General features: G+C 40.9%; 1 protein-coding gene across 5 annotated transcripts in view; it reads left to right on the forward strand.

Annotated features, from left to right (window-relative positions):
• ric1 (RIC1 homolog, RAB6A GEF complex partner 1) overlaps window positions 1-22,815 on the forward strand; it is a 48,360-nt gene that overhangs the window by 16,919 nt on the left and 8,626 nt on the right. For 3 of the 5 annotated variants that reach the window (XM_080875029.1, XM_080875031.1, XM_080875033.1), the window contains 10 exons: window positions 7,476-7,555; window positions 14,296-14,403; window positions 17,788-17,933; window positions 18,060-18,196; window positions 20,289-20,380; window positions 21,041-21,129; window positions 21,896-22,040; window positions 22,124-22,172; window positions 22,283-22,459; window positions 22,554-22,766. In XM_080875029.1, coding sequence (XP_080731155.1) covers window positions 7,476-7,555; window positions 14,296-14,403; window positions 17,788-17,933; window positions 18,060-18,196; window positions 20,289-20,380; window positions 21,041-21,129; window positions 21,896-22,040; window positions 22,124-22,172; window positions 22,283-22,459; window positions 22,554-22,766 — 1,236 coding nt within the window. The remainder of the gene's footprint in view (window positions 1-7,475; window positions 7,556-14,295; window positions 14,404-17,787; window positions 17,934-18,059; window positions 18,197-20,288; window positions 20,381-21,040; window positions 21,130-21,895; window positions 22,041-22,123; window positions 22,173-22,282; window positions 22,460-22,553; window positions 22,767-22,815) is intronic. The other 2 variants (XM_080875030.1, XM_080875032.1) reach the window with 1 other exon arrangement.

Consider the following 22,815-nt stretch of genomic DNA (forward strand, 5'->3'; position numbering starts at 1 on the left):
GACGCAATACGACCTCGTGGCCATCAGGAGAGAACTGTGTGCAGGAGGGATGCACAGACAGCGCATGAAGGTCACCCACTCGCTTTGCCAAAGCCAAAGCGAGAAGTAATGCAGTCTTATATGAAAGAAATTTCATATCCACAGACTCAATGGGTTCAAACGGGGGCTACAAAGGGCCTCCAGCACCAAAGACAAGTCCCAAGCAGGGACACTGGACTTAAGCACGGGCCTCAGCCGGTGAACTCCTTTCAGAAAACGTATGGCGAGGGGATGTGCACCTAGTGTCACCCCGTCAAAGCCAATATGACAAGCAGATATAGCTGCTAAATAAACCTTAATTGTCGAAAATGAAAGGCCCTTATCCAGCAGCTCCTGCAGGAATGTCAAAACATCCACAATAGAGCACTGAAATGGGAGTGTGGCGGTCCTGGCACCATTGCTCGAAGGCTCGCCATTTGTAAGCGTACAAGCCTCTAGTAGATGAGGCCCTAGCGCTCTGAATTGTCGCTATCACACTAGGTGGCAAACCCTTAGCATTCAAGTTTAACCTCTCAGCAGGTAAGCATGAAGGCGCCACAGGTCTGGCCACGGATGAAACACTTCTGCACAAGCCTGAGAGGGGAGATCCCTGTGGAGAGGAAGCTGCCAAGGACTCGCTGCTAGCAGGCTGATTATCTCTGCATACCACGACCTTGTGGGCCACCAAGGGGCCACTAGAATCAGAGAGAGGGAATGCCGACGCGCTCTCTCTAGAACTGGAGATATAATTTCTACTGGGGGAAATGCATACAGGAGCACGTCTGGCCATTGGTGCGCTAGCGCATCCAAGCCCAAGGGTGCATCATGGTCAATTATGGAGAAGAACAGGGGGCAGTGAGTATTTACCCTGGAAGCAAAAATATCTATTTGCTTCCAGGGTATCTAGGTCCCAAATCTGAGCCACTATTAAAGGGTGTAACCTCCGTTCTCTCACCAGAGGACCCCCCCTGGAGAGAAGGTCCGGCCCCAGGTTTGGGTGGCCCGGGACATGGGTGGCTCTTAGAGATTAAACTGAGCGAGGCAGCGATGAAACGCGGCCACTCTGTGCTCCGACAAACGTGCGTGGCTGGAAAGCGCGGATTCAGCGAGGTGAAGAGCGTAAGAACTGAGGGATGACTGTGATGCTATATGTGCAGGCGGGGCCGTGCGCGTGTCATCACACGTCATCTGCCTTAAAGGCGTGAATAAAGGTTTCTTCAGCCAGGACACGCGAGGACATGATATCCCATTCTTACGTGTTGTACCGAGTGAATCGACTGAAGGGGAACTACTGAATTCCATTTTGAGTTTTTGCAATCAGAGTTTGCGTTTTTTTTATTTTTTATTATTATTATTATTTTTTTTTTCCTAATTTATGTCACTTTGATTTTTAGAGTTGCTTTAAACTCAGCCCTCTATAAGATGATCATTTTTATTACCATCAAACGATGGCGCATCCTCTTATTTCTGACATCTTTACCAGTCCATATCAGTGTAAATATCCCAGCACAGGTTTTTTCCTCCTGAGGTCTGATGTGTTTTCAAAGTTTCTTTAATTTTTTTAGCAGTGTGAATTAAGATTATGTGATTTTAGCTTCTTTAGACATCCATAATAAGTTGATGTAACTCACTACTGTTTTTTTGAAAATATTTTTATTGAAAAAAGAAAACAACAGTACTTGCGGTTACCGAAATACAATCAACCCTTCTTCATTTTCCTAAGTAAATAAACTTATATAAAACAACGCATTCTAAAACACAGCCATCAAACATGTGAGAGGAATATAACAGTAACAGAAGTGCATTTAAACAGGCAATTCCTCTAGACTAGCAAAATAAGAGATAAAGGGTTGCCACTTGTGAAAAAATTTGGCTGTGCAACCTCTCAACGTATATTTAATTTTTCAAGTTTTAAAAAAAAAAAACATGACATCTTTAAGCCACCGGGAAATAGTAGGATACTGAACAGACTTCCAATGCAACAATATTAGACGTCTCGCTAATAGGGATGTGAAAGCTATAATATCCTTTTGTGTGGAATCAAGTGTAAGTGAGCGAACAGGAATCCCAAATACAGCAATCAGAGGACAAGGATGAAGAGCTACCCCAAGAACAGTTGACATAATAGCAAAATACCCTGTCCAGAAACCTTGTAGCTCAGGACACAGAAAAAACATGTGGCTAAGGTGACAAGGAGAACGATGGCATTTATCGCATTTATTTTCCACTTCTGGATACAATTCAGAAAGTCTAGACTTAGAGAAATGCACCCTGTGTATGACCTTAGTAACTCACTACTGTTAAACATATCTTAATTTTCTGAGACAATAAATCTTCATATTTCTTTAAGTAAAAACCAGATTATAAAATTTAGTATCATACCAGTACCAGAGAGCTCTCTTTGCTGTAACAACCCAGTCTCACGACAGTTTATGAAATTGCCACAACATTTAATCTAGTGATTCATGTTCCGCATAACAAATTTCCAGTCTTATATTTGTGTCCTTGAACATGACTTTTCATCTGTCTCTTTTTATATGTACAAATTCATGTCCATAGACATGAAATGCTTTCCACTTTTAAAAGGCATTTGGAGGGTGGAGGTGGAGCAAATCATTTTGCCACCACTCACGAAGACCCAGGTTTGAGTGATGCACGTCACAGACGTTCGTTCGTATCACTCTAAAACACGCCAGTATTTAGCTTAGAAAAAAAAGATCAGGTTCCACTTCTTTTAAAGCTTTATTTTCTGGGTTGCCATGGTGACACCTACCCGCTTTCTCTGGACAAAATACCTGCTCCTGACATGAAATCTACTTCCTATTGAAATGCATTCCTTTCAAGCTGTCAGTGTTCACTGACACAAAAAACTCTCAAAACAAAACGTGACAGAAAGAAATGGACAGGTTTTTTTTTTTGGTTTTTGGTTTTTCCAGCCACTTCATGTTTTGTTCTGAGACTGCAGGTTGTATCAGATTTTGCTTTTTGTTGTGGCCACTCCTTGATCACAAAGAAATGTTGCATTTTGATTTATTTCCAATGGTTTATTAAAAAAGAAATGTGCTTACTGTTTACGATGCTAATGATTAAATCAATATGAATTTCCACATTTAAACAGCGCCCATTTTGCCTCCGTTCACTTGGCACTTCTACTCTTCTGAGTGTTAAACTCAGAGATACACAAGATTTACCTACCGCACATATTTCCTTATCTGCCACGAAAATAATGGCGATTTAGGTCTGTTATCGTCACCAGTCTTGTGGTTGTTCATCAAGAGCAGCACACTGATTGCCGTTCAGATAGCTAGACTTGCCATGGTTCATTTAGGACTGTTAACATCTGTGTGTACCTTGAAACCACACTCGGTAAGACTTAACACGCAAGAGCTGTAGATCAACTTTACACATCTGTGCTCTGCTATTGCATTATTTATACTTGTTTGTAATCCAAACTGAAAGGTATCTAATATTTGCAGATCGTAATAGTTTGCATCCATTTTTTTCTCTTCTCTTTTTTTGTTATAATGCACTTAACACTGCGGTGTTCCCTCGAGTTTATGTTCCTGTGTACTTGTGGAGCCTGTTCAGACATGCAGAAGAGCAGCTCATCGTGCTTTCTGTGTACACTCTTTCTGCTGACTTGTTACTTTTGCAGCAACAACTTTCAAAGTCTTTCGTTCCGCTTGCAACACTGAACTGGAGCACTTAGCAGTCAGCTATTTCCCACTTTTCATTTCAGTGTTTGAGTGGGCTTCTTCCTCTCTTTATTTGACTTTTTTGTTCTTTAGTCTGTCCTTTCTGATCTTCCTCTTTTTCTTGTCTTTTTTAAATACAATGCTAAGTCACAGCTTGTGCTATCAAGCTGAAGAAGAGGACGATTTAAGTGACAAAAGTGAAAGCAACACACCAGTGCACTGAAGTCATTTGATAATAAATGATAGATTTCTCTCATGTGATTCACTTTTTCATAAGACTCTACTGATCACAACATGAGCACAATAGGATACCAAACCTGTTACTCTGAGGTTTCTTTAGATGCATCCTGTTTTACAGGCCTGTTTAAAAACATTTCAGGGCCTCACTGTTGTCCATAAATGCTGCAGCTTGAGTTTGTGACTGCTATTAGTGAGACGGCATAGATGGAAAAAACAAAAGTGACTAGCAACTTCCCCTGCCCTGGGTCACTGACTGCCTTTGAATTGCAGTGCCTGCTTGTTTATTGGGTTTCAGCTGAGAATGACTGGCATCCTGCCTCTTCCTGTACTGTTATATGTGCATGTGTGAACCCACCAAGAGTCCTAGAAACACGGGATGCATCCCAATTGAGGCCTTCGTCTGCAATTGCTTTCATCACGAGCGCTCACTTATCAGATAGGACAGGTTGAAATAAAGCTAATCAAAGGCCCATGAATGGATGAATGGATGTCTGAGCGCTTTTATGTGTTAGTGTGATCAAAACTACAGGTTAAAGGGAGGAGATGATAAGAGTGGGGGACACTACTGAAGTTCATCATGAGTTGCCAAGTTTTTCTGCTTCTGCAGCTTCCCTCCCATCTTTGATATTTCAGCGAGATTCCCTGCAGTTCACATGCTAGTGTCCCTCGCATTTCCATTTTTATAAATTTCCTCGGGGGGAGAAAGCCTTGTTTGTTTACTCCATGTTATAACTGGCTGTGTGCCATATTTCTCATTGCCCTCCACACTGTCCGTTTCTATTCCTGCTTGATTTGCGCCTTCCCCAATGCTGCAGAAGGTTTTTGTAACTGAGCCACATAACTATATTTAAATTTATGGCTCTCGATGATAAAATTATAGTCTTTAACAGAAGGCTTTGCCACAAGTCTGAAAACTCAAGCGGTTTAACAAATTCCAAACATTTTCTGCTGTTACAATAGTAGATGTGAAGAATTGTGCATCCTTTGCTGGAGGGTGAACTCTGTAAATGCTTGTATTTGTATGTGGATCACACAAGCATGTGAGGCTATTATAACTAACTAGGTCATTGTGATGAGACTACTGTTCATCTAAACTATATATAGTGCTAAAATGAAAATGATGAAGAGGCTGTTTTGTCTCTGTAGCCTGAATGCACAATGATTTTCCTCAGCAGACTAACAGAGAATTCTCCAAGCCCACTCATCCCTCTTTAATTCACTTACACAGTAAATTAGACTCTTGATACACTCTTAAAGGGAAGATCATGATGATAGAGGGGAAATGAAGTGCAGGTGATTCAGCAATTCATTACATTTTTGTAGAGTATTTTGTGATTCAAGTAAACATCTTTGTGTGGTGATTTCATGTGCACATGTGCAGCCTTTTTACTTTTATTAGTGATGATTATCTCATACTGTTTAGACATGAAAATGTAATCTATGAAGGTTATGTTTAATGCAGCATCACTTCATTCCTTAATCAGTCTTCAAGGGTAAATGTGGTGCCGTGAGAAACATCTGTTTTACGGGTAACTACCACAGTGGTGGTTTTGAGTACGTTGGCAGGTGTTTTGTGTGTCTGGATTCTCCGTGTGGTAGCATCCCCACTGTGCAAGATGAATCTTTACAGCTGTGTAGTTGAGATCAAAATGAAGGACTTGTTGGAAGACTTGCAGATTATCAGCTCAAGAAGTAGTGAATATAGTACTGCAGAAGTAGGAAGGTCAAGAAAATACCTGTGATGAGGCTGCTGTAATCCCATCGCCAGGGGATCTGTTTTTAACTCATCCAGGCACAGGACTGGCGAGCTTATGCCACAGTAAGTTCACAGGAATAGCTGGTAATCCTCTAGAATTAATCAAACTTGCATACCGTGATTACCTAATCAGGTCTGCACACAAACTGTGCTTGATGTCAAAGTCAGATTTGTTGTTTTATGGGTTATAAGCTATGAAACATTCTGGTTTTAACGTTATCCATTAATTAATGAACCCTGTAAATGATACTTTAAATCTCTAGTTTTCACATTCAGGTCTCTGTGAGCGAGTCTTGAGAAGTGAGCGTATGAAGCAGACCTTTTTTGTTACTGTATTCTGATCTTTTTTTAGAGTTAATGCATTTTGCAGTGCTGTTGGTTTGCAGTTTTTCTTATTTTTACCCATCACTAAGATTTTCAAGATCCAAGGCTGCTGATGGCTTTAACAGGCCTCAGTCTGGCTCTCTTTGTCGGTTTCTGGAAATTACCTTTTCTTCTTCCTCTTGGCTTTTCTTAAAGCTGTAGTAACAGCACTGTCACCACACTAGTAAAACCGTAAAGGGTTACTGCCATAGTCAGAGCAAAATACTGCCCTACACTGGAGCTCAGCTCAGGAGACCATAAGCAGAAGAATTTGAGTTTAGTTTGGTCATATTCGAGCACCGCAGCAGTCTTTATATGCAAACCTTGGATCGTTAACGCAGACACTGGAGTCAAGATCAGGTTTCGTGTCATGTTTCATTCCACAAGCTCTCAGTTTCAGCCGTTTCCTACAGAGCTCTTTGCGTGTGTGTTGTGGAAAAAGTACAAGAAAATGCTGTACAGAGCTTTCGGTGTAAATGGGCTGTTTTGAAATGCTAACAAAATTGTGATTGTCAGTTTTTTCTTAGCCTATATAACTTTGAACTGTCTCAACAGTTGAGACGGTTCAAGCTTGTGCCATGAAGGGTCGCGGCACAGATGTGTGCAGTTGGATGTTTATTGTTCTATTGTGTCTGTGATGGTGTTACAAATATAGATATGGAAAACAACTTGGGCATTAATTAAATACCCGAAAAACCTGATCAAAAAATTTTTTTTCTAGCATGTTTGTGTAGGTAATACTTGTAGCCGAACACCACATCAGATGGTCTAGTTGCGTCATTTTTCTTAAGATAACCACTATGATTATAAAAACATAATAACGTTAATTATAAAAGGCCTTTAAACTTATCACAATTATCCACTTCTGCAGTGATTGTCATTGCAGACCTGTTGTTCCAGACCTGCAGCTTCAGTGTTTTCCGTTCTGTGATTTTAAGCTTCCTCCCTTCCTTGCTTCCTCCTCCACCCTCCTGCTGTGATGTGGGCTTTTCTTTCTCTGTTCTTTCCATTATCTAGTCTTCATAAAGTGTTCTTTATTAATTGACATGATCTGATGGCACATGAAAAGGAGCGCCCAGCTATGGAAACAGTTTCACTGTAACAACAACAACAACAGTGCTCGATTCTTACTGTAGCCAAATTATGGTGAGACATTACGAGCAGAAACTGTGTAAAGTCCATATATACTCACAGAAATGTGCAAAAAGGCTACTTAGTCAGACTTTATCTGTGCTAAATTAGAAACCTGTCACTGACAAGGGCTTCAGACTTAATCTGTTATAGTTTCTGTTGTTGTCTGAAAAGGCACTCATCTTATTGTCTCGCACCTTTTCCTCATTTTTCCTGTCAACAGTTACGTTTATGATGTTTTAATGACTTTTCCCCCCCCTCTCTGTTTTCAGACTGCCAAAGGCTACATCCTTTTGTTTGATGTGCTTGGTGGAGGGGATGACAAGTACCTCTATGAGCCTGTCTATCCAAAGTGAGTGCGCCACACATTCAGACTACTTTTAAAGAGCTATCGAACCATTGTTTGATAAATGTGTTTAAGATCCCCATTAGTATCAAAGAGGGTTATAAACAGTGCGTGCTTGAAGACGAGCCTACCTTGTGATTGACATTTTGCTGCGGTTTAAGCAGCATCACTCCATTTGTGTCTTTGGGTACACAGAAAGAGGAACGGTGGGAATTTTGTGGGCTTGTCTACAGTCTGTTGACACAGAAAAGAAAAGGGAACAACAGCAACGCTCACAACAAATAGAAGCCGGGGAAAAAATTGAGATCAAAAGACACTCATGAGAAACACAAATGACCATCTGCACAACTGTGCTAGGTGTTTTAGGCAGATCCACCCCTCACTCTTCATAACAGGTTTGCAGTAACAGAAGTATGAGCCACACAGGCCTTAGAGACTGGTCACTAACCAAATCTGTATTCCCTGATTCGCTGTTGGCAAGTGGTTGCTGCCTGCTGCTGAGTGAAATCTGTAACAAAGATCACAAAAAATCTCCTTGTAATTGCTTTTGCGACTCATTTTTGTGGGGTTTCAATTAGGTGGTAGTACCTTGTACCAGGTAAAAACTACAATCGGAGAGCCTCTGCTTCAATGAAAAAGCTGTACCTTGCTGCTTCAAGCATCATGTTATAAAGGCCACAGCTGTGAGTTTAAAGGCAAACAGTTTGTGTTTCAGGTTTCTTCACAGTTTCACTTTTGTTTAGCAAGTCGTTGGAGTGGGTTTTTTTGTTTGTTTTTTTAAGGCATGTCAGTGTCTTCCATGCAAACTAGGCGCTACCAAATCAGTCACAAGGACATTATCAGTACATCATCATATACAGTGGGGCAAAAAAGTATTTAGTCAGCCACCGATTGTGCAAGTTCCCCCACCTAAAATGATGACAGAGGTCAGTAATTTGCACCAGAGGTACACTTCAACTGTGAGAGACAGAATGTGAAAAAAAAATCCATGAATCCACATGGTAGGATTTGTAAAGAATTTATTCGTAAATCAGGGTGGAAAATAAGTATTTGGTCAATAACAAAAATACAACTCAATACTTTGTAACATAACCTTTGTTGGCAATAACAGAGGTCAAACGTTTACTATAGGTCTTTACCAGGTTTGCACACACAGTAGCTGGTATTTTGGCCCATTCCTCCATGCAGATCTTCTCGAGAGCAGTGATGTTTTGGGGCTGTCGCCGAGCAACACGGACTTTCAACTCCTGCCACAGATTTTCTATGGGGTTGAGGTCTGGAGACTGGCTAGGCCACTCCAGGACTTTCAAATGCTTCTTACGGAGCCACTCCTTTGTTGCCCGGGCGGTGTGTTTTGGATCATTGTCATGTTGGAAGACCCAGCCTCGTTTCATCTTCAAAGTTCTCACTGATGGAAGGAGGTTTTGGCTCAAAATCTCACGATACATGGCCCCATTCATTCTGTCCTTAACACGGATCAGTCGTCCTGTCCCCTTGGCAGAAAAACAGCCCCATAGCATGATGTTTCCACCCCCATGCTTCACAGTAGGTATGGTGTTCTTGGGATGCAACTCAGTATTCTTCGTCCTCCAAACACGACGAGTTGAGTTTATACCAAAAAGTTCTACTTTGGTTTCATCTGACCACATGACATTCTCCCAATCCTCTGCTGTATCATCCATGTGCTCTCTGGCAAACTTCAGACGGGCCTGGACATGCACTGGCTTCAGCAGCGGAACACGTCTGGCACTGCGGGATTTGATTCCCTGCCGTTGTAGTGTGTTACTGATGGTGACCTTTGTTACTTTGGTCCCAGCTCTCTGCAGGTCATTCACCAGGTCCCCCCGTGTGGTTCTGGGATCTTTGCTCACCGTTCTCATGATCATTTTGACCCCACGGGATGAGATCTTGCGTGGAGCCCCAGATCGAGGGAGATTATCAGTGGTCTTGTATGTCTTCCATTTTCTGATGATTGCTCCCACAGTTGATTTTTTCACACCAAGCTGCTTGCCTATTGTAGATTCACTCTTCCCAGTCTGGTGCAGGTCTACAATACTTTTCCTGGTGTCCTTCGAAAGCTCTTTGGTCTTGGCCATGGCGGAGTTTGGAGTCTGACTGTTTGAGGCTGTGGACAGGTGTCTTTTATACAGATGATGAGTTCAAACTGGTGCCATTCATACAGGTAACGAGTGGGGGACAGAAAAGCTTCTTACAGAAGACGTTACAGGTCTGTGAGAGCCAGAGATTTTCCTTGTTTGAGGTGACCAAATACTTATTTTCCACCCTAATTTACGAATAAATTCTTTACAAATCCTACCTATGGAACGCCAGGACTGCCATAATGAATTAATTAAATACACCATTAAATAATTAATTAAATGTGGCAATAATTAATTAAAATTGGAATTAATTAATTAAATAAATAGTTATGACACATGTAATTAATTAATTATTGACACATTTAATTAATTATTTATGTATTTCACATTTTAATTAATTATTGACACATTTAATTAATTAATTATTGACACATTTAATTAATTATTTATGTATTTCACATTTTAATTAATTATTGACACATTTCATTAATTATTGACACATTTAATTAATTATTTAATGATATATTTATTTATTTCATTTTGGCAGTCCTGACGCCTGGCTCTCATCATGAAATAATTTTATCTGTCAGCCTCACCCATCAAACTCAGGGGGCGGGGTTAACGCTGATCGAGTCAAAACCATTGCTTTGGCCTGGTGGCCATTGTTTCTAGCACACAACAACCGGCATGTGGAAGCTAACAGAACTGAGCTTTGAAAAACCCTGTTTGTGTGTTACCAAATACCGTTTTAATATTTTTTTAGCCGAGAATGTAGTGGTTTAATCTTCATGTGTCTGGTCGGTTTGTCAAGATACAGCCTCTTTGCAAAAGTGTTTCGATGATTTCGGAGATGTCTGCCCAGTCTCACGGCAAAGCGTGGGATAGACCCGCTCGCCTCGCAAGCAATCCCACCGACAAAGCGCAGGCCCCGGTACACAGCTGTAGTAACCCCCGCTGACTTCTTTTACTGAGGTTATATTTATCGATGTTTTATTTCCTGATGTTCTTATGTGTCCTACGTGTTTCAGTCGCCAATTCTGAATTATAACTAACATTAAAAACATGTTTAAGGAGGAGAGAGAGCAAATAAATCTGTTTAACATCTGATCTTTGGGTTTTTGTTCAGTAATCAGCGTGACCTGTGTATAAACACATAAAAGAGATAACGTTGGTGTTTCCGTCATGTAGTAACTGCTGGCTTTAACTGTACAAAGGTTGTTCGACACTATGAAACACATACAGACTTCATGATGTTCGGCTAATATTTTTATTGTGAATATTAATCATGCTGACCTCGCTCTGTACACCACGCAGCGAGGTCAGCATATCCACGATATCCTCAGCTCCATGAGTTAACACAAAGTTTCCCAGCTGACTATCTAACTGCCAACTATTCCAGAGACGTGAAAATATACAGCATAAAGAAAAGTGTAAGAGACTCGGCAGCAGATTAGAATAACAGTTATACATTTAATAAATCACCAAATGAATCCAAGAAACGAGCAAACCTGTTCCGACAATTTGAATTTGTATTCCCTCAGCTGCAGACTCGCTGCTGTTTAAATGTTTGAAAAGGAAGATTAGATATAAAAAACGTCAAACATAGACTCAGTCTGCCTTCACATTTGATATGAGGCCAGCACGTATAGTGGCCTCAGCAGGCTATTACTGAAATACACGTGCTATATCATAAACTATGATATAAACAGGGAGGTCCTATTAACATGTTTAGTTTTAAAGGACACCTTCCTGCCTTTAGTCTCATTCATGAGCAGTATTAGTTTTCTTCTAACATCCAGAAGTCTGCACAATGTGTTTCATAGTTTGTAACAAGCCTTTGACAGGTAAACATAACATGACCGAAAAAGCAAAAAAAAAAGAAAAAAAAAAGAGAGAGAGAGAGAGTGTTGACATAAGAAGAGAAAATTCTCTCAATTATGGAGACAGACAAATGGTTCATTTATGTTTGATGTGTGTTTATTCCTCCCTAAATATCGTCGGTGAAGTTCGCCATGCATGTCAGATTTTCCTGCGCATTTTTATACCTCTGCCAACAGAGAGAGAAAAAAAATCACATTCTAACAGACAGCTGGTGCTTAGAATACAGTTGAATAACTATTAAAAAACAGATGATATTTAGATGATAGTTCAGTCTAACACATGTGCCAGTGAACCATTAAACGTCTGTGAAACTATGCAGTTATGAAACGTAACTTTAACCTCAGCCAAACCGATTTGCTCAGTTGTAAATAAAACAGCGAAGTAAACGTGACCCGACAGACAGAACCTGAGTGAATGAAGTCCAGCGTTTAACCACTGAGAGCTAAAACTCAGCTGAGGTTTGAAAGCTGTGTGCCGGTGATTGGACATCAGCCGCTGATAAAGCTGTTCGCCTATAAAGTGCTCTGTAAGGAAACGAGCTCCAGCAGCTCTGCGCTCGGGGAAAACACTATATTTACTTATCTTGTGCAGAAAAATGCGCTGACATTGCGTTATATCGAGCACCGGCTGCCCAGTTAAACTGTGACTATCACCAGGTAACTAGGCGTGTTTCTTGAATTAGCAGCAGGTGTTAAACAGCTGACAGATGAGGAGGAGGATGCATGCAGGTAAACTGAGGGTCTGCTGAGCTGATCGCTGGTTTCGTGAGAAAAATGTCAGCTCGTTCTTTATGTTACAGAAGCACAGAGACACAAGACCAGGCGGAAAGAGACGATCGTTCGGTGAAAATGAGAATCTGCGAATGCAACATGTGGAACACGGAGAGTGGAATATGTAAACAAACCGGTTAACGTAACCCCCTCGGTGCACTCTGCATGCTAACTGTTAGCAGAGCTAGTGAAATCTCTGAAAACATCTGAGCACTTTTGCAAACATGTTCTATGTTGACAACCTGACCAGACATACGTCGCGACATTCGCGGCTAAAACACTGTTAAAAGTGTAGCTGGTGACAGAAAAACGGGGTATTTTAAAACTACACCACCACCATTGCTGCTTGTGATTTGATCTGCATTCTGGGATAACTGGCTGCCCCAAGTCTACACAAGCAATCGATTTTCTAGGATCGACCTGTTTTGACTTACTTTGCACGGCAACCAATCAAATGTTAGAGAAGCTGCATGGGCAGCGTTAACCCCGCCCCCTGAGTTTGATGGGTGAGGCTGACAGATAAAATTATTTCATGACGAGAGCCAGGCGTCAGGACTGCCAAAATGAAATAAATAAATATATCATTAAATAATTAATTAAATGTGTCAATAATTAATTAAATGTGTCAATAATTAATTAAAATGTGAAATACATAAATAATTAATTAAATGTGTCAATAATTAATTAATTACATGTGTCATAACTATTTATTTAATTAATTAATTCCAATTTTAATTAATTATTGCCACATTTAATTAATTATTTAATGGTGTATTTAATTAATTCATTATGGCAGTCCTGGCGTTCCATACCTACCATGTGGATTCATGGATTTTTTTTTCACATTCTGTCTCTCACAGTTGAAGTGTACCTCTGGTGCAAATTACTGACCTCTGTCATCATTTTAAGTGGGGGAACTTGCACAATCGGTGGCTGACTAAATACTTTTTTGCCCCACTGTACCTCTGTGTGACCAGCAAGTACCCTCCTGCAACCACTCTGCAACTGGTTGAGAAATACACTGTGTAAGCTGGTGTTTACCAGGAGGACACTAACCTTTCTCTTGATTTTACAGTCGGTACTTTCATCCTTTATATACATATGCAGTGATTAGTTGAACAGGGCCCAGATTGCACTGGTTACCTCTTCTGTCAGTGATGTTTGCCTCGCTAAACTGCTGTGTCTCCATCACCTGTGTCTACATATACAGTCAACCATAAGAGAGAGAACAGGAAACGCTGCCTTGAAGTAAAACTCTTAACTTATTCACTCTGGCAACTGCAGTTGCCAGTTTAATCTTTTACTGTGTCTGTGATGCAGACTTTGACAGTGAAAGGTGGTTATGTAATGTTATGGGTGTGGTATCATTATGACTATCAACATGTGTGGGGGGAGGAAAGCAGTAGCAGGTATACAGGTGCAGTTTACTAGTAAACACTCTGTTTGCTCATGATTGCATTTGCGTCATTAGAGCAGGCGGTGAAATTATAGCTGCAGTTTCTCCATTACCTCCATAGCTGATCCTCGGAGGATTAGAAATATTCAGAGCACATTCAGATTTTTCATTTATTTCTTTTTTGCAGCATTTAGCTTTTTATAACTGAAAAAAACACGTTTTCCTTTTTCTTTCTTTTTTTGCCATGAAGTGTTGATTAATAGGACCGTAAGATAATTTAAACATTCAAAATCTAAAACACAATAAAATATCCATGAAGTTTAGCAAAGTGAATACTTTTCCGTCTGCTTAGGGATGTTTGCTCTCTTCTCTTGCTAATTCTCCCATGTTTGTTCACCATATAAAGCATTTGTTTGATTGAAATGCGGCTCAAAGCGTGTACTTCACATTCCTTTAGAGCACACCAGCAGCGTTTGAGCAAGTTAGGACATATTCAGTGTTCATTGTCAGCTCTGTGACTTTGCAATTTTAGCATTTCACTGGGTTTACTTTCACGTAACTGGGAGTAAAATGTGTGTTTGGAATGATGTGGTTGCACAGAGGAAGCCCTCGTGTGAAGGTGACCCCTGGTTTTAAGGAGGAGCAATGTGCACCCGCTCTCTCTCTGGAGATGAAGAAGCCTGTGGATCTGGAGGCCCCCATCACCAGGTAGGTGCTCTCTCATACATACTTTCTTTCTGTTGTGTCTACCTGTCTGCCTCAGCCTCACACAGGCATCAGCTCACTCCCTCTCGGTCTTTGATGTGTCATCAAGCTCACATTTACACAGGCAAATTCTCCTGCACAAACATACACACTCAAGGTTTACTCACACTCTGTCTCCATTCAAGCACTCACTGTAAACTCTCAACAATGTTTATGGCCACCCCTTGAGCTTAGCTTCATCATTATCTGTTTATGTTTCCATGTAAATAACTCTTTCTTGAACCTACAAATATTTACCTGGGTATAAATGTTCTTGTTACTTTCAAAACAGTGATTTAAAACGTCGTAAATTAAACACAGGCAGGATAGCTTCCATAAAACCTGCACAACAGAATCAGAATCACTGTTGTTCTGTGTGAGCGCTAACTATAGTGTTGGATTTGAAACATTTTAAAGATTTAAGCTGTGCACAAATGCTTCTCAGGTAGTTTATCAGCAGCTATTTAAAGATTAAAACATTTTTTTAACAAATGTAGCTCTTTGTCAGCCATTTGGCTCACGGTAATGGCTCGAAAACATCTCTTCCTCTGATGGAAAGACAGTGTTGGCAGTGAGAGACAGCTCAGGTGCAAAGAGAAGCTAAAGTCCTCTGATGTGGATTTTTAACGGCAGAGGCCCACAGAGAGGAAATGCATGAATTGGCAAAAATGAATGAGAGGGAGGAGTGAGTGACAGATGAGCTAACTGATTAAAGCAAAGAAGACCTAATTAATTCAAATCAGACTCTTGTTTTCTGGATAGTTTGTATTCAGATCATCACAGGGTGTTTTAAAGATGCAAATTGTCTGATGAGAATCCATCATTAGTTTTTTTGGTTTGTTTTTTCCATTATAGGTTTGTTGACTGTGCTTTCTCTCCAGATGTAACGTTTCTGTTTTGCCTGTTGCATTTTAACGAGTGTGAACTGTTTTTATTCCATTAATTAGGTCTTTAATTATGTCAGACAACCTGAAGTTCATTTAAATGGCTCAAACTCATTTGTAAAAATTAGGCAAATAGGGCTTGTAAATTTTTTTTATTTTTTACATGTTTATATCAGTGTGAAGACGGATCCATTTCCAGTCATTGTACTCTGTGTTAGCCTCGAATAACAGGGACAATTACCTAATGACCTCACTATATTTGTAGAAAAACAAATGTAAATCTTTCACGTTTAAAATGTTAAAGTCTAATCAATAAATCATCAGGACTTTGTGATGCAATGAATAAATTAAGAAAACAATCAACAAATTAATTGATTAAAAAGTGTGACTGAATTTACACTATACAGTGAAAGTTCAGTGACCAAAGCACATGATTTCATCAATGTTACTGTAAAAGCTTTTAGTATATATTAATGAAATGGCCAGCACGTTTAGAGTACTGGGCAAAACTCTTGGGGGAAATGGGTGCTGTGATTGTTTAAAACAAGTACAAAAATGTGGTTTGTAGAGTTCTCCTCAGACTGTATGTCAGTATTTGGTGTGACCTCCTTTATTCTTCAACGTAGTCTGAACTCTCTTAGTCAAGCTTTCTTGTAATTTCTTTAAGTTGTCTTCAGGAATAGTTCTCCAGGCTTCTTGAAGGACATTCAAATCTCTTCGTTGGATGTTGGCTGCCTTTTTGTTCTGTTCTCTGTCAAGATGACCTGACACTACTTCAGTAATCTTAAGGTCTGGGCTCTGGGGAGGCCGACCTATGACTTAGAATGATCCACAGTGTGTTTTTTTTTTTTTTGTTTGTTTTTTCCATTTAAGTATGTTTTTACATATGAACAGTTGCTAATCAGAAGCATTCCAGATGGCAATTGCATGGTGGATCAATATCTGATGGTATTTTTATTCTTCTATCAATTTAGACTAAATCTCCAACAGCACTGACTGAAATGCAGCCCCAAACCATGACTGTAGATGCACTCTCTCCTGACCTCATCTGTAAATATTGGTGATGATCTGAACCAAAAAATTTCAAATTAGGATTAATCACCCAAAAAAGACCTGGTGCCATTCATTTTCAGTTCATGTCCAGTTCTTGTGTAACTTGGCATACTTCAGCCTTTCTTCCTGTTTCTCTTCCTTAAGAATGTTTTCCTGGTAACCACCCATTTCCAATGAGGCTTCAGTGAACAGTAGATGGACCAACCAAAGGGCACGTTCTGCAAACCACTTCAAGATATGCCAACTTTGCGGTTAATGGCGCTTGCAAATTCTCTTGTTGGTGGAAAAATGAGATTTTATGCGTGTCAACGTGTTAAAATCGAAAATGAGTTCTTTGCTCAGTTGTTTGTGGAGAAACAACACTGGTTTATCCTTTCAGTTAGAGGCCATTTATGCTTAAATGATAGATAGGTCAGTGTTGAGCGGCTTAATGAACAACAACAAATAAAGAAACATTCCTGTAAAACTGATCAGGTAAGGAGTGGACTGAAAATGAGTGAAAAAGCAGCCAATGTAAAAAGAAGAACTTTGATCTTCAGAAATCGCAGAGAAATATTGCTCAAGACTATTTTCCAAAATGTATAGTTAGTGTAGCTCCCTGGACACGCAAAGTGAGGGGAGGCACTAGAACGATGGAGCCAGTCTAATACAATTGCTTTCTGCTCTATGGTGGTTTGAGTTTTGTGTTGTTTTAGTTTCTGTCTTTGTTCCAGCTATAACCCACATGTCCTGGAGCTTGACGTGTTTGACGTTTAATGAGTGACAAGAACTTTTACTGTTTCGTTTTGTCCGCCTTTTTGTTTTTGTTTGTATTGTTCCGTGTTCATCTGCCATTTCTCCTCCGCTGTCTGTGCTCGACAGAGATTACGGGGTAGTCATCTGAATTAGAGCGCTCTGTTGGCATTTCACAGGCACAGCTTGATTGTGCAGGAGATGAGTGGGTGTCTCCTGCTGCGTGAAGCTGCAGTAAAAGACGTTGCCTCCTCCACAGTGTCAGTCCACTGTGCTTAAAGCCTTTGCTTCCCTTCATTTTTCCACTTGCTCACTCTCGGCTGTTGTCGTCGTGCCTTCCTCTGTGTTAAACCTCTTACCCCTTTTTTATTTTTTTTTATTTTTAGGATACAATGAAGTACTTTACCCACACAAACACACTGTTGTTTGTTCTCTTGTGTGTTAAAAGATAGGGAGACTTGGCACTAGCAGCTACATGGCCTCATCACAGCTGCCCAGTAAAACTTTCAGTCTTCACACGGGGCACAGCTGGATGATGAATAGCCCACTGTTTTCTGTCTTGTTATGTTGTTTCTACCCTGCCTACCTAGCTCCCCCCGCTTTCTTTTACTAACTTCTTTTTTTTTTTCCCTGTTCCTTTGATTAATATTTACTTTTTTAAAAAACTTCTTCCCACTAGCCTGCAGTCCCTCCAGGAGGATTTGCTGGTGTGTACCGCAGACGGTTATCTCCATGTGCTGCATTGGGATGGGCTCGGCAGCAATGGACGCAAGGCCATCTGCCTTACTACAATCCCCTTCTCATTGGACCTGCAGTCTGCTCGAGGTTAAAAGATCAATGCACTCTGCTCAAATACAACAGAGTAACATTAAAACAAAATCAGCCTACAGTAGCTTTTCAGCCGGGAAAATGTTATCTTATAAAAGAAGTTCTCCCTCCCTGTGTATTTAGGTGGCCCTTCTCTGGACCTGGAGGGGGTTCATATCCGCTGTATGGAGTACTGTGTGACCCTGGATGGCTTTGCTGTCGTACTGAGTGACGGACGCCTGGGCTTTATCACCCCACTGAGCAACACCATCACTGCAGACGTAAGGATGCTCACAGACACGCACTGGTCACGTTAAAGCACACAGACGGTCAAAACAGTTGAATTAGTCATTTTCCACAACGGCGTAATAATCGTAGTCGAGACATTGTGCGCAGTTGGCCCTTTGTTTATGTGCAGTACACAGCAGGAGGCGGTTTGTGTCAGATCTGTTCTCACTGCTCAAACTATGTTTGGTTTAAGCGAGGGTGCTGCAGGCCGGCCACATGCCATCCAGCCGTCCGCAGTGAATTCTTGAATAATTACCTGCTCTATTTTCACATGGGCAAAATCACATTACACAGACCTTATAGTAGGGAGCTGGCAGCGTAAGGGCCATTAAATGTCCAAGACGACAGAGTCAGACCTTTGCTTTCTCACATAGCGTTCCACTCAGAAATGCTCAAGGCTGCAGTGCATGTGTGAAAACTGCTGTTGTTATGGCATTAAATAGCCAATTTATTATTACAGGACACCTGACACCACGATGATAGGAACACTATAAGCCCTATTTCATGCAGCCAAATCACTAACAGCATAATGATTTCTCTGTTTCGTGAAGATAACCATGCTTTTTATTCTGCAAATCAATTGAGTGCTCTGGTTGGCTTTTAGTAGACTAGAACAGCTTGTTTCAGGGTATAAAGTTCAGAATTATTTCTTCTTCTTTTTTTTTTTTTTTTTGTAGTTTTGCTTCTGTAGCTTTTCAATCAGACAGTCACTATGTGATTGAAGTGCACACTTTCAGCTTCAATTCAAAGGGTTTTACGAAACCTTTATATTGACTATTTAGCAATTATGGCCATTTTTTATACACATTTACACATTCGAGTTTATTGGACAAACTAGCGTAATTTTAAATAGAGGTTGTGTTATTACTTGGATGAAAATCATTTTCAGTCAATGACTGCCTAAAGTCTCGAAAACATGGACATAGAAAGTATTGTTTGCTCCCTGGAGATGCTCTGCTTGGCCTTTTCTGCAGTCACCTTCAGGTGTTTGTGAAGCTCCCTGCGTTCAGTTTTATCTTCAGTAACTGAAAAGCTGCTATACTCGAGTGAGATCAGGTGACAGACTTGGCCATTGAAGAATATCCCATTTCTTTGCCTTAACTTTTACAATATTCTTTGGGTCATTATCCATGTGCACTGTGAAGCTTTGTCTGTTTTGCAGCATTTGGCTGAATCTGAGCAGAGAGTATAGCCATGTACACTTCAGAGTTCTTCCTGCTACTTCTATAAACCGTTACATCATCAATAAATAGTGAGCCCGCTCCACTGGCTCCCATACATGCTGTAACACTGTAGCCACCACTTTTAAAATGATGTGAGCTGATGGATCACCATCTCACACTCTTCTCTCCTTTGTCTGCTTTGTTTTGAATAAGAACCTGGTTTAAAAACTGCTTTTCACTAATTTTGAACAAATGCAAAATTTCTGTGAAACTCTTTGAATTAAAGCTTAAAATCTGCACTTTAATCACATATTGATTGTGGTGGTGATGTACAGAGGCAAAGCCACAAAAAGTGTCTGATTATGGACCTAATTTGTTTGTGTGGAAAGTTTTGAATACCATTTATTTTTATCATTTTAGTTATTTATTTATTTATTTTCCAAGATATACATTTTTAATAGTGGCAGGAATTGGTCCCTTCCTGATTTACTGTCAGAAACTCCGATATACTTGCTTTTTCACCATGCAGGAGATGCACAGCAGTACTTCCAGAGAGCAATTATGCACACTAATAATGCAACATGTTCAAGTACACACAAAGCCAGAACAAAATGTTATTAATAATATTGCGGTAATGACTCAGTTACAGAGCTTGCGGCTTTTAGTGTTCTTGGCACGGTGAAGACCGAAATGACCATCAGGAAAAACATTTTCTTGCATCTCAGTTTACAGTTAATATTTTGGCTGGAAAATAGACAGTGGGTGTTGATTTTTAACATCAAGACATAAATGTCAGATACAAATTGTGACCAATCGAGTGATGATGTGCTTTACTCTCAGATTTGTTATCTTTTCTTTTTTTGACAGTCTGCATCATTTTACTGTTACCTGTTATTCAAGAAGGCTTCTTGTGTTTGTCCAGCAGTTGCAGGGTGTCTGGGCAGCGGATGTGACTGATGGCACCTGTGTGGCTGTCAACAACAAGTACAGGCTGATGGCCTTTGGCTGCGCCAGGTACATGTCTCTGCAAACGTCTCCCTCTCTCGCCGTCTCCCTACATCGTTTACAGGGCAGTGCTGGAAAGCGATCTTGGGTGTGTTTGTTGAATGTGTGTGTGTGTGGTACAGAGAGGTTGTTGTCAGTGTGGTGTGTGTGTGTGTCCAGTGTGAGAATCTGTCAGTTTGTGTTTGCTGAGGCTAAGTAGTGTGTACTCGTCAGGAACTCCTCACGCAGAGCAATAACGCCAGGTTGGCAGGAATTTCTCTCCATGCTGCTTCCTTTTCCCCTTCACCATGTTTCGGACACTATTTTCTACACTGTTTTGTACTATATTTTTCAAAACATTGGAAATGTATAAAGTACAAATGTTTTACTAAAGTCTTCACATATTTGAAAACAAGCTTAAGCAAAATATCGGCAGGGAGCAACTGCAGACATCCGATTTTTAAGCATCTGTGTTTAATGGCATTCACATACAGTACAGATGCTGAGCTTGTGTTGCTGTTTTAATTGTTTTCATGTATGTTTGTCTCATGTTAACGTGCAAAGAGATGCACAAACATGCTGGGGGAAGCTCACAGCACAGAATTGTAGCTAGGCCGTGACGTTTCATGCAGTTCCTCTCATCTTACACAGCATGTTACGCTGGTTGAAATGCGTGTGTTGTCATTGCAGCGGCTCGGTGCTGGTGTACATGATCGACACCACAACAGGGTCGATGCAGCTCTCCCACAAACTGGAGCTCACTCCAAAACACTACCCAGGTATCCTCATTTTACCCTCAATTCTTGTGTCTTGCTTTTTTTTTACTCCTTTTTCATCTTAGCTTAGCTCCACTTAGCATCCTTTTACAGGTTGTAATGTACATTCCTTCAGCTTTTTGTCTTTCTCTTTGTGTATCTGATATCCTGCATCACTTTTGTTGGATTTGTGGTCCAAAGCCATAGCTCACCCTAGTGGCTGAACTGCCTTATAGACCCATGGCTGTTTAAACAATGAAAATGGCTGGTGTCTTCCTCTTGCTTTGTAGTTAAGAGCTTAGCGTAAAGACACCTTACTTTAAACTCCCGCAGAGTTTGAGGCAAGGTGTGTCATGCAATTCTCCTCCTCTTTAATTAAATAGCAGCTCCTGTAATATTATCCCAGTTGCATCACATTCTACAAACTAAGCCCTCATTAGGTTACCATTAGGTAATATCATTCTGATTTTATATAAATGTTTTTATCTACAAGAGCCAAATGTGGCACAGTTTTACCTGCAGTGGCCTTTCTGCACATTCAGTCGACTGTCATTACATGTTTGTTAAAATCCCAGTGAATCTAGAAAAGCACAAAGTGTTTGTGCAGAATCAACAGTATTGCTCTTTTGATGTCACCCAACGTGATGCCATTCACAGATTTTGCTCGTCATTATGTATAAAAATGAAAACACAACAGAACTTGGTGCATAAATAAAATAGAAAAAGAAAAAGTCCAATACAACAGTAAAACAGAAGTGTTGTAATTTCTGTGCACTCTTTGCCTTTTCAGACATCTACAACAAGACGGGCCCTGTCAAACTAATCTGCTGGTCACCTGACTGCAGCGTTGTCATGGTTACGTGGGAGTGCGGCGGCCTGTCGCTGTGGAGCGTCTTCGGAGCTCACCTCATCTGCACTCTGGGAGAGGACTTCATGTGAGTGAAGGCACAGATGCGGCCCTGCTACATTCATACAGCGTGTTCGTTTGTAATGATTTTTGTGTGTTTGCTCCCTTTAGACATCGATCTGATGGTACCAAGAAAGACCCCCTTAAAATCAGCTCTATGGTATGTAGACATTTGTTTTAAGAGTGAAAAAATCAAAATAAAAGTCTTTATTTGTGATAGAGGTGAAAACTTTTTTTGTATGCTGAATCTTGCACTTTGCCCCTTTCTAGAGCTGGGGTGCAGAAGGCTACCACCTATGGGTGCTCCCTCACAAACAGGAGAGGAGAAGACAAGAGGAGCAGGAGCAGGATGTGGAGATGGTTGCACCTCCTAACTCCAGCGCTTTGCAGGCTGGCATACTGCAGTTCCACTTCATTAAGAGCGCCCTCACAGTCAACCCCTGCACGGTGAGAAGATGCACGGTGCTGATGGAAGCATCACCGCACACACGCGCCATGCCCTGCATTTATGCTCGGTTTGCTCCTTTCTTGGCTGTTGCAGAGTAACCAGGAGCAGGTGTTACTCCACGGTGAAGACCGCCTCTACCTGACCTGCGGTGACCCCACACAGATCCATAGCAACTCTGACACACACCCACACACACACTTACACCCGCGCGACGGCAGCCCGCTGCACCCGCCCCCCAACCCCGACTCCTCTCTCTCTCAGGGACTCAGCACTTTACTGGGACACAAGCACTGGCACGTGGTCCAGGTAAGGATGTGCTTCCTCCTGCTGCTCTGCAAACTTCCTGTATGTCATT

This window comes from Rhamphochromis sp. 'chilingali', assembly GCF_963969265.1.
Source record: "Rhamphochromis sp. 'chilingali' genome assembly, chromosome: 2".
Taxonomy (NCBI): Eukaryota; Metazoa; Chordata; class Actinopteri; order Cichliformes; family Cichlidae; genus Rhamphochromis; species Rhamphochromis sp. 'chilingali'.